The following is a 12,096-nucleotide window of genomic DNA, read 5'->3' on the forward strand; positions in this document are numbered from 1 at the left end:
CCCAGGCAGGCCCACCTTGCTCACCTCCAAAAGGCCCAGGAAAGGACCAAAAGACCTGTGGGCCTGGCTCCACCGGAGCAGTTCCTGCTGTAGTGAGTGGTGATTGTGGTGGCTGGAGCTTCCGACTTCCGCTCCCCTCACCCCAGACACTCTCACCCCTCCCATTCTGCTCCCCCAGCCGCCCAGGGCTCCCCAGTTCTCTACACCTCACATTTCCTGCCCACAAGACAGAGGCCTCCACTCCCAGGCCCAATGCCTCCCGGCCCCTTACCCATGCCCATGCCCCCCACTCAGCCCAGAGAGAATCACTCCCCCACCTCGGGCCTAGGAGAGAGAAAGGAGAAGGTGCAGGCCTGGACTGTGAGCAGGCCCCACCCCTTCCGGCCTGTGGTCTGCCAGCAGGTTCTCATCTCTGCCCTGCTCTCAGTTCCTGCAGGGCACCCGCTGGGACACAGGGGCCCCGGCTCAGGCAACTGTTCTTTTCTGTTTTTGACAATCGACATTTTGACTTTTGTCACCTGATACAATTGTCTCATAGTCACAGTGTTCCCCAATAATACTTCAGCCACTGCTCACTATACTCATTATATAGGATAGGAGACGGGCTCAGAGAGGTAATGCCACTGCCCAGGGCTGCACAGCTGGGACGTCACACAGCTGGGTTAGAGCTCAGAGCCTCTGACCACATGAACCACGGTTACTCCCCACACTGAATTCCTGACACGCTTCCGTGGCAAACAGGCCACAGGTGTCCACTGTATGAGACCATGGTGGGTAGGGAGGGCACATCACTATACTGTTCTTGTCTCTCTCTGCACGATCGACTTCTCCAGCCTCAACTACCACCAACTTGTCAGCAAAGAGTTCTGAGACCCCTGCAGCACCGCAGCACCAGTCCTGCCAACCCTAACTGCCCAGGAGACTCCTCAACTCGCGCATCGCCTTCCGACCAGCCGCGCAGCCCGCAGTCCGGAGGACAGGGCAGCGGCTCCAGCCCTGCAGCAGCTGCACCCCACGGCGAGGGTCCACAGAGACATGCTTCCCAGACCTTTCTCTGCCACATGCTAGGAACCCAGGAGCCTGGAATCCTCTGCCTCCCAGGCCTGCATGGCCTCTTTCTTCCATGGGGGCATTGCCTTGCTACTCCACGCAGCCCTAGGCCTGGGGTGGGGGCAGGCAGGACTTGGACCTGTGGGCAAGGAGGAAAACAGGAAGGGAAGGTGGCTGTGGTGGGGGCAGAAGGCTGGGGGTGGGTTCTCCGGCAGTGACCACCTACCCAGGAGGCTGTGGATCCTAATGGTTAGGTGGGAGGTGGAACAGGACACTCTGTACGTGACAGTTCGTCGGCTGTGGTTATAACCTGGAATCATCCCCCGTGTCAGATGGGGCCACTGTTCTTTCTGGATGGAAACGACTAGAGGCACATCAAACTCGGTGGCACAAACCTGGTTCATTACTGCCCCAACCCCAGCTGCTGTTTCTCCTGCTGTATCTGGGCTCTGACAACACTGCCCCACAGGTAAGCAAGAAGCCTAGTGACCTAGGCCGAAATGCAAGCCCTCCCCTCCAGCTCAGCCTCACAGGGTCTCTGGAATGTGGCCACTGCTCCACCAGCACCTCCTCCACGTGGTCACCTATGTGAGATGCTGCAGACCCATCAGGAAGAAAACACAGTCGCTGTCCACAGGGAGTATCCAGTCCCAGCAGAGACAAAACGAAGAGGTGGACCAATAATCAATGCCTGATTATGAACTGTGCTAAGTGCTGCCGAGGGAGAGAGTAGGGAGGAGTGAGAGAACAGGGGTGAGCTCCCGGTAGGGAGGCAGGACTGCCTGAAGCAGCCGGCACAGGGAGAGCGGGGGAGCTGGGGCAGGTGTCTTCAGCCAGCCGCACGGGGCTGCACTTCCACTTCCTCACCTGAGGCCAGGAAGGCCTCCTGAGTTAATGGGACAGCAAGAGCCGGCCTGGGCAGAAGACGGGGCTAGAGTGGCAGGGCCGGGTCCTGAGGGGTCCCCTGTGGTGAGCAGGGCACAAGGTCAGAAGGAAGTAACAGGGCAGGGAGCACTTCTGTGCAGTGTTCAAGATCGTCGGTGGCGGAGCGGAGAAGACAGTCAGAGGTTCAGTGACAGTGCCCGCAGGGGGACCAGGAGGTGCTCTGTGGCCGTCCAGGGGAGGTGGGCCGTGGTTTGGAGGACATGGATGTGGTAGAGAAGAGGACACAGAGAACTTGGGGTATTACTGAATGACTGGCAGGATCTGCCGCTTAGGAGATGAGAGGTGTAGAGGCCAGGGGAGTCGGGGGTGACTGCTGGGCTTCTGGCTGGAGCAGCTCCATGAGTGATAGCGACACCTGCTGAAATGGGACAGAATCAGGGAGATGAAGCTGAGGGGAGAAATTCGGGAGTTTATTTTTTTTAAATATCAGGTTTGTGACACACTCAAGCTGGCACTGAAAGCACACCTGGAGTGGGGAAAATGCCAGCACGTGTGCCACCAGCAGAGAGCGTCCCGGCTGGGGCTGGGGCCGCCCAGGAGAAGGCTTCACTGGCAAGGGGGTGAGAGAAACATGAACAGTGTTGTCACCAGGGATGAGAAAGGAGAGAAATCGAGAAAAGGAAGTGGCTGGTTCTAGCAAAGTCTACTGCAAAGTCTAGGGCTATATGCAGTAAGTGACCACTGAAGGTGGACACAGAAAGGCCAGAGACAGGAGGATAGAGGGTAGGAAGCAATGGAAGTAGAGCCAGGTGGCCATGAAGTGAGGACAGGGTCAGCTTCCCAGCCCCTCCGCTCCAGCCTCTTCCCCCAGCCCAGTGGTCCTCAGCTCTCTGCGGCTGGAATGGGGCTGGGCAGCAGAGCCCCACTGATCCATCTCATCCCCTTTACTGGAACTTCTCAAGGGCCAGGACTGACTGGCTCATCTCACGGTGCCCGGGTTGTGCAGTGTCTGGCGCTCCACAAGCACGTGATGAGTGAGTACACACGCTGTCATCTCCTCTTCCCTGACCACTTCCAGACGAGCCCGGAGGAGGGAACCGGCCTCTCCTTTCCTCCACAGTGGCAGGTCTATGTGAGGGGGTGTGTGTATCTGGGGCTGGGGACACGGCTGGGGTGGCTCCCGTGTGCAGCAAGCTTCAGGAAGAGACTCCCAGACTCCTGCAGCCACCAGCTCTGCTCCATTCTCTAGAACTTTCTTCTCCTTCCCAAGACTGCCAGGAGCAAGGCTCTGGCTGGGGGACCCCTGGGTGCCAGCAAGGATGAAGTGGGTGAGGACCGATGATTTCTGTGCAGTGTTTAAGATGAGGGCATGAAAGGGAAACTGGTTCATGCCCCAGAACCTCTGCCATGAGTGTGCTCGGATCCACTGCACCCCCCTCACTCCTGGGGTTCTCTACCTGGTCACCGTCCCCCTCCCCAGGCCCCAGAGGACAGTCTCTGGACTTGGCCATGGCTGTGGGTGGGTAGCCCTGCCTGGCAGCCCTTTCTGCCTCCTTCGAGGTGAGCGACTTCCTGTTTGCCCACAAAGAAAGCCACTCAGCACAGGTTGGGAGGAGACATTTCAGAACTGAGAGCACAGGGGAGCGAAGACTAACCCCCAGGAGAGGAGCTGGCGATTCTGGCACAAGGTCTGCCCTCCAAGAGGCTGCAAAGAAAGGGAACGGGCACCTGGCCTGTAACTACCCTTTACCAAAAGTCCCAGGTGCTGACTGACGTACACCACGCCCTTTACAAACAGCATCTCCAATCCCTGAGTCCAGACGGGCGAGGGTGTCACTATCTCCATGCTACAGAATGGAGGAGGAGACTGAGGGTCAGAGCAGTTACTCAGGCTGGAGTTGAACCCAAGGTTGCTGAACCCGGCATATCCATGTTCTGCTACACCCACTGCCCTCTGCAGCTGAGAGGTATGCAGGAGCAGGCTTTCTTTCCAAGCTGACAGTGCTACTGACAGTGCTACTGACAGTGCAGCCTGAACTCATTGCCCCCAACTCAGAGCTTAAAACTTTAGAGCTGATAGAGCTTACTATGGTCTTTCCAAGGGCAGCAGCTCCCGGGAAGGGTGACAGCCAAGCCAGAAGCACCTCCATGGCTTCCGTGTCCCTGAGTGTGTGGGAGGCCTGTAGTAAGGCAGCCACACACTGCTTCCTCCAGAAAAGACCCAGCCCTTCCAGCTCTCGGGCCTCAGGGAGGAGACAGGAGGATACCTGCCTCCCAGCATTGCTCTGCCAGGTCTGAGGCTACAGTCCCATGTCTTGCTTAACTGTGGACTCCCTGGGGAGGGAGCAGGCTGGGAGTTAGGGCTAAGGGACGGTGTCCAGTGACTGAGACTATGGCCTGGGGCAAGGGGCCCTTAATACCTTAGTCTTAAAACAGGAGCTAGACATGTCTCAGGGCAGGGCAAGGAGGAAAGGGCCTTGGCCCAGTGGGAACACCACCGCCAGCCTCCCAGGACATGCTGGGCACTGGTGTTGCTCTGAGTTTCTTGGAGTGGGCAGGAAATGACTGTTCTTGGACCCAGCTGCCCAATCCCTGGTAGGTCCAGTAACCTGCCAAAGCTATCCTGCCTATACCTCGGACAGACGGACAGACGCCCAAGCCACATCTCCCGGGCCAACCTCTCTCCCAGGCTCCCTTCTCAGCTCCCTCCCAACTCAGTGTGTCTTAGATCAGTACTATCTGTAGCCACTTGTCATGGGTCTGTTCTCATGTACCAGTGACTAGAGCTTTACAGTCATTCACCTCTGTCCCTAAGCCCCTTTGGCACCCAGAAGGCACTTGAAAACATCTGCTGAAACACATGTGCATGCAGCTACTCACATGGCAAGGGTGCTCACCCATCAACACCGCAACTGGGGACTGGATAAGTAGATGGTGGCAAAGCCATAGGGCCATATGGGAACCTCAGCAGCCTGTCTACCTCGTTTCTGTAGAGTATTTAATGAAGTGGGAAGATGTTAACAGTATACTATTAAGTAAGCAAACTGTTGCTATCTTCAGTATAATCTCAATTTTTAAAAATTTGTTTGTGTATTTAGACAATACCAAAACAACAGTTGATGGTGGCTATCTGTCTGTGTGTGGTAGCATGGTGAAGTTCTTTATACTTTTTGGCATGTATAGAATTTTAAAAAATAAATATGTATCATGTCAATCATCAGTAAGAATAATAAAAGTATTAGTAAGTTAAATTTGTTGAATTAAATAATGATTAAGTATATCTGTTCACTTTGAAGGCTGAAGTTTCTTTACCAACCTCTGTCCTGATCACCTGTGACCACTGAGGCCCCGTGGGACAGGAGAGGGCAGGAGAGGGTCTGTGACCACTGAGGCCCCGTGGGACAGGAGAGGGCAGGAGAGGGTCTGTGACCACTGAGGCCCCGTGGGACAGGAGAGGGCAGGAGAGGGTCTGTGACCACTGAGGCCCTGTGAGACAGGAGAGGGCAGGAGAGGGTCTGTGACCACTGAGGCCCCGTGGGACAGGAGAGGGCAGGAGAGGGTCTGTGACCACTGAGGCCCCGTGGGACAGGAGAGGGCAGGAGAGGGTCTGTGACCACTGAGGCCCCGTGGGATAGGAGAGGGCAGGAGAGGGTCTGTGACCACCTCTCAGGTGGCTGCCCGTGTGACCTCTTTCATGCTGGTTTGGGGACCCCCTTGGAACTCCACAGATTATTTTGAGGTAGAGATATTTGAGATTCGCCACATGCTAAAAGCAGCCTCCTCAGAGCTTTCTTCATCTGATAAAAAACCAGAACGAAACAGCAGCTCCAGGAACTAGGCTGCCATATGTTCCTTCTTCCAGGCAGGTCTACTCCCAGGGAAGATGCAGTGAAACCCCCATTCCATTCTCTAGGGGGTTTACAACCAGAAGGATGGAAAGACCACTCATACCTGTAAACTCAAACCTTTCCAGACTTTCTCACCCCTCATTTGTCCTAAAACCCCAGTTATGTGTCCTATAGATGCCTATTTGTCTTCCCACAGAACCCTTTTTCACCCCCATTCCCCCCACTGGGGGTGTGAGTCTCTAGCAGCACGACAACCAGTTCTTTCTTTGATTGGTCCCATGTGCAAGCCACTAAATCTAAGAGGGAAGAGGAAGTTGTCCCTCTCCGACGTAGCAGAGAGTGCCTCCTCCACGCCTCCGCGAATCAAAGGCTGGGTTTGCCTCAGTAGATATGCAGGCCACAGGATGAACATTAGAAAGAGTTAAGCATTTATCTGAATTGCATTAAAAAATAATTGATACAGCAAACCTATGATTGCATAGATGTTATTGCTTAGGACCACGCTAAAGTAGATAATACTTACTTTATGGGTTTTTTTCAAGTTACCATATGTATAGACAAGGAAATATACTAAATAAAATATTATAGGTGGAAAACTATGTCAAAAACTGTGACAAGCATTTGTTCTTCTGGAGGAAGAATAGAGTCTTCCTAATAATGCTCATCAGCTGTGATCTGTCACTAAGTGCTGAACTGGACGTCAGGCTCACACTTAGCAGGAGAGCAAGGCTTCGGTGCGGGGTAAACAGAAGCGGGTATGCTGGCTGACACAGTGACACAGTGAAGGAGGGAGGCAGAACTCAGAGCAGGGCATTTCCTGGGTCACCGGAAGGGTTGCGCATTCCCCTGGGGATGCTCAAGCCTACCCTGCCTGTAGCAACTAAGTGCTGGGCCCACTGCCCTCTCTGTGCCAGCAGGAGCCCATCCACACCGTATACTCTATCGTCGCTGGCAGGCTGGGGCCGGAACAGCACAGGGGCCTCCAAGCTCAGCCTGAGGAAGAATGCCCCTCACACTGACCTGTGCTTCAGGAGCCCACTTCTCTCCTGTCTGCCTCATCACTCCTATGCATCCTCCCAGGCCCCACTGGGAGAAGCCAGGAAGGCAGGGACCCCTTCTTGGACATCCTTGTTTATACTCATCCCCCACCCCTGCACAGAATCCCTACAGAGAGGATGTTTTCCCTGAGGTTGTCTGGCCAGGGAAGGGCTGAGTCGGAAAGTGCACGCAGCCTCCCAGGCTGGCTGGGCCTGTCCATCCACTTCTCCAGCCCCGGGCTCTATCCTGCTGGGCCTTTTCTGCCCTTCTTCACTCTCTCCATGGGTGACCTTACCCACTCCCACACTTTCACCTTCTGCCCACTCACTGAACTGTTTACAAACCTCTCCCAGCCTAGAGGGGCTCTCACTGCCAGTGGGGATCCTCCAGCAGAATGGACAGGACTTCAGATTTGGCAGCGTGTCCGACAGCATGGAAACGTGTCCCTGAGTGCACACCCCCACCCTAGGTCCAGCCTGCCCCCCACCCCGGTCCTATGTGAGGCACCACATACCCAGTTTCCCAAGTTAGCAACCTTGACACTAGCCTAGACCCCCGTGCCCCCTCCGGTGCCCAGGCCTGCTGGTCCCCACTCCTCAGTGGCTCCACCTCACACAGAGCCTGAGTCTCTCTCGTCTGCAGAACTGCAGGAACCTCCTGCCTCTCATGTCCACATCCACATCCACTCTCCATTCCAATTCTCCTAAGATCACTTCTGCCCTGAAAACATTCACCAGCTGATCCCACCCCTCACCCCCTACTGCCTCACCCTATTGTCTTTAGGGAAAGCCCAGCCCTGGAAATTGAGACACCCAGTCTCTCCTGGAGCACACGCTCACACACTGAATGTGACCCCAGTATTGGGCCTCCTTGAATGTTTCCAATACTTTTACATGCTGGTGTGTCCGTACGCTGCCTCTTGCTCAGCTCTGTTCCCTTCCCCATCCTCCTTCTCATCTATCAACTCCTCCTCTTCCTCCAAAATGCACCCCCAAAGTGCCATTTCTCCAAACCACCTTTCTAGACCAAGTCAATAAGAATCAACTGTTATGATGAGTCCAAACTAATTCCAACCATGGAAAGCTGTGCAGCCACCAAATTCACACTGTTGTCAGAGAGCTTTCTAGAAAACTGTATCAGGTTTAAAAGGTGAAAATGACTTGTGGCACAATGCAATGCATATAGTTTAAAATACATGTATATATAAATAGACATTGCATATTTCTCTAAAATATAAATATATCCAAATCTGCCCTGACTGGTTGGCTCAGTGGTAGAGCGTCGGCCTGGCATGCAGGAGTCCCAGGTTCGATTCCTGGCCAGGGCACATAGGAGAAGTGCCCATCTGCTTCTCCACCCCTCCCTCTCTCCTTCCTCTCTGTCTCTCTCTTTCCCTCCCGCAGCCAAGGCTCCATTGGAGCAAAGTTGGACTGGGCGCTGAGGATGGCTCTATGGCCTCTGCCTCAGGTGCTAGAATGGCTCTGGTTGCAACAGAGCAACGCCCCAGATGGGCAAAGCATCGCTCCCTGGTGGGCGTGCCGGGTGGATCCCGGTCGGGCGCATGCGAGAGTCTGTCTGACTGCCTCCCGTTTCCAACTTTAGAAAAATACAAATATATCCAAATCTGAGGATAAACATCTCCTTATAATTGCATCCCAGTGGCCACTGCCCTTGAGGGTAAAGAAAGGCAGTGAGGGGCAGTCAGTAGGGTCAGAGATGGAATGATTATAATTCAATAATGAAAAACAAGACAATAATCCAATTTAAACCAAAGGCCAAAGACATAAACAGTCCACAGAATGAGAAAGACAAATACTATAGCTTAAAACATATGTGAGACTCACAATGCAACTCACAAAGAACCATCTATTAAACCACATCATGATGCCATTGTTTTTCTGTCAAACTGTCAAGAACAGAAAGTTAATAACACACCAACTGATGGAGCCACAAGGAAACAGTCTCAGAACTAAGTTTCCCAGGCTGGCAGCATCTTCTACTGAAACAGATGCAGAAATGAACGAATACATAGGTACAAGCATGCTTCATGTATTACTGTCTGTCACTGCAAATAAACAAAAACGGAGAAAAGAACCCAGAAAGCCAGAGAGGGCCACTAGGTGGATGCAGGGTTTCCGCTCTGTGAATATTGCATTGGTTATTCAACGAGGATGGAGGACATCAGTACGTTCTGACTCAGAACAGTAAGTGTATTAAAGTATAAGTTTAAAAAAGTACAGACCTGAGTCTTATTACAATTTGTGTAAAAAAGAGAGAGAGAGAAAAGGGAAGTTTACATATACATATGCTTGTTTTTGAGTAGAATGTCTCTCTACAGTGTTCTCAAGAAACTGAAGAGAACTGGGGATCAAAGGACAGGAGAGGAAGGGTGATGTTTTACTGTGTACCTGAACAGCTGTTAGAATTAACATTTGTAAAAATATTTTAACATGTGCAAGTATTACCTTAAAAAGAAGGAAAGAAGTGGAATGAACTCACATCCCTACTGTCTCTCCCTAACCACCCTTACAAACATTTGGATAGCCAAACCTCTCTAAGCACGTGGCTTCTATACTCACCAGCTGTCTTACTCTCTGAGCCTCAGTTTTCTCATCTGTGAAACAGGCACAGTGATAGTACACCCTGCACAGGCTCACTGTGAGGATGATGTGTGTTTGTACAAAGGAAAGCCTGGCACACAGTACATGCTCAATAAATGTCCATTATTATATACTCTCCTATTTTCCTTTGAAAGACAATTATTGAGATCACCTAATTAGTTTAACAATGAAAGGTTACTGGAATTTTTCTAAAATTTCCACCCATTTCCAGCTTCCAAAGTTTGTATTGATTGAAAAATGAAGACGGCCCCCAGTTTAGCTCTCTCTGTGTGGCCCATGGTGTTTGGGTGAAAGCTGGGTGTGGGAAAAGCAAGTGATCCGTCTCCGGCCAGACACACATGGTGACTGCCTGTCTGCTGCTGGGATAAACAACCTAGCTGACCCTGAGTTTGCTTGGGAACAACATCTGCTTTCTTGGGTACCTCTAGTCATCAGGCTGACCCCCCACCCCTTCCCCTAAGGAAAGGCTCCGAGGCCTACTGGCCTTTTTCCTGGTTCTCTAGCACGGTCAGCTAGACCAGCAGGCTCACACCTCAGGGGCCTCTGCATGTGCTAGTCCCTCTGCCCGGAAGATTCTTCCCCCAGTCACAGTCATGCCTTATCTACCTCCATGTCTCCAAATTTCATCCCCTACACACTGCCTGTCCTGACGTCTCTACTAAACACAGCAGCCCCATCAACTTTAAGCCACTCTGCTCTTCATAACATTCACCTGACTTGACATTAAAATTGCTGTTCTTATTTATTGTCATTTCTCCCCACCAGAAAATAAGCTCTGTGAGGGAAAGGATGGTCCCATTCATTGCTGTATCCTTAACACCTGAAATAGTGTCTAGAACAAATGGGTCTTCCGTGGTGCTTGTTGAATGAATGAACAAATCAGAGAGCAGACACAGAGTATGTTTTCTGGGGAAGGTTGAATCTCTGCCTTAGACTAAGCCTCCCAACAAGAAATGTACTCTTAGGACTCAGAGAGGGGCAACCCCCCACTCTTCCACCCTCTACTGCTCACTCATCCTTACAAGAAGCTCCTGCTCACAGTAATGAGGCATCCTACCCTCTGTCCCGGTCTTTGGGCCTGAAATGGTGCCATCTTCCCACGTCACTCAGATGTCTGCCCGCTGCCTTTCCCAGCTGAGGGTCAATTTCTCCTACCTGCCCCACTGTCATGCCTACCTCCACCTTGTTTTGTTTTTACAGCACTTACCACTCTGAAATAATGGGTAATCTGCAGATTCTTGGTCAATATTTGTTGAATGAATGAAGGAGTTCTTCATACCCTCCACAAAGAAGAAATGCCAAGTTTGGAAGAAAAAAATAAATCAACACTATCCACTGTCTACACTTGGTCTGGGTGGTTCTTATGTAGAGGGTTTAACAGACACCCAATTAGTTGATTATATTCAATCAACTCTGAGCCAGGGGTTAGGGCCAGATTAGTAAGGTTGAAGGGCAGCTCAGGTCTTCACTTTGATGCTGGCCTCCTGACCTGGATATGAAGGTCATTGGCCCAGGGGTCTCCTTAAGTTAACTGACCAGAGCAGCTTGTAGCCTGGAGAAACAGTATGGAACTCAAACTGCTGCCCATGGTCCTCCTGAAAGGACCAGCTAGACTCAGTTCTGGGCCAGAAAAGAACCCCAGAGGGGAAGTGAGTTTGTCAGTTGAGCAGGCACTGTTTACCTCCCCAGGAATCTGTCCAATGCCTCCGGCCAGGCACACCCAGAAGGGCTACGGAAAGCTGGGTTCTCCTCCATCCAGCTCTCCCTGGGGGCTGACTGTAGGGACAGGCCCCCACCATGCTGGGGCCCTCGGAGGGTTGGTTATGGCCGCCAGGGCCACTGCGGCACTGGCACTAGACAGACAGCGCAGTGGAGGTAATAGGGGCATGGGAGCTGGAGGAAAGTCCTCCAGGCCATCCAGTTCTATCCAACATGGAATGGCCTTAGCGGCTGCTTCTACTCAGCACGATTCACCTAGCCCAGCAGGAGGAGCCGGTGGAGCCACCACACCCAGGCTCGCGGACCTTCCCAGCGGGGCACAGCGAGCGTCCCTTGCTGTCCCTGTCCCTACCACGCAACCAGGTCAGATTCTGAAGGACCCAACTCACTCTCGACATTCCTGCAGCCTCTTCCGGCTCTTCCCGGCTCCCGCCCTCGTGCCCTCCTTCAGCGTCCCGGCCCAGCCCCGAGCAGATGCTCCCTGCCTGGCGCTACGCACAGGGCACACAGACCCCTTCGGGGCTGGTGGGACCCCCAGCCTGGCCTCCCCGCGGCCCTTACCCATCTCCCGCCGGGCTCCTGCTCCGGCCGGCCACCGGCCCGGGCGCCCCATGGCCAGGCGCCCAGGTGCCCAGGTACGGTGGCAGCGAGGGCTGCGGGCGGCGGCCGCGTGGGCCGGGCCGTCCAGCTCCGCGGTGCACTCGCGGGAGGGACTGCTTCCCGGGCGCGGTGCCGGGGGTGGCCTGGGGCGGGGTAGGGAGGGGAGGGCAAGACGTGAGACGGGGCGGGGCGTGGGGCGGGGAGGGCAGCCGGGGGCGTAGTCGTCGGACTGGTCTGACGCAGGGCTGGCCTGGGCACGGTTAGTTCTGACGCGCTCCCGTGCGTTGCACCCCCTCCACCCCGCGCCCCACTGTGTCCTCCCCAAGGCGGCGAAG

The 12,096-nt window shown here is 53.6% G+C and overlaps 1 protein-coding gene across 6 annotated transcripts in view; it reads right to left on the reverse strand.

The window, feature by feature from the left end:
- PSD4 (pleckstrin and Sec7 domain containing 4) overlaps positions 1-11,883 on the reverse strand; it is a 33,232-nt gene extending 21,349 nt beyond the window's left edge. For 2 of the 6 annotated variants that reach the window (XM_066377717.1, XM_066377714.1), the window contains exon 1: positions 11,723-11,883. Coding sequence is in view for 2 of the 6 variants with exons in the window: in XM_066377712.1 (XP_066233809.1) it covers positions 25-165 (141 nt within the window). In the remaining 4 variants the exon portion in view is untranslated. Of the gene's footprint in view, positions 1-24; positions 319-11,550; positions 11,571-11,722 lie in introns of those variants that run through there. The other 4 variants (XM_066377716.1, XM_066377712.1, XM_066377713.1 and 1 more) reach the window with 4 other exon arrangements.
- Between the last annotated feature and the right edge of the window lie 213 nt (positions 11,884-12,096).

The sequence above is a fragment of the Saccopteryx leptura genome, chromosome 3 (assembly GCF_036850995.1).
Source record: "Saccopteryx leptura isolate mSacLep1 chromosome 3, mSacLep1_pri_phased_curated, whole genome shotgun sequence".
In the NCBI taxonomy this organism is placed as follows: domain Eukaryota; kingdom Metazoa; phylum Chordata; class Mammalia; order Chiroptera; family Emballonuridae; genus Saccopteryx; species Saccopteryx leptura.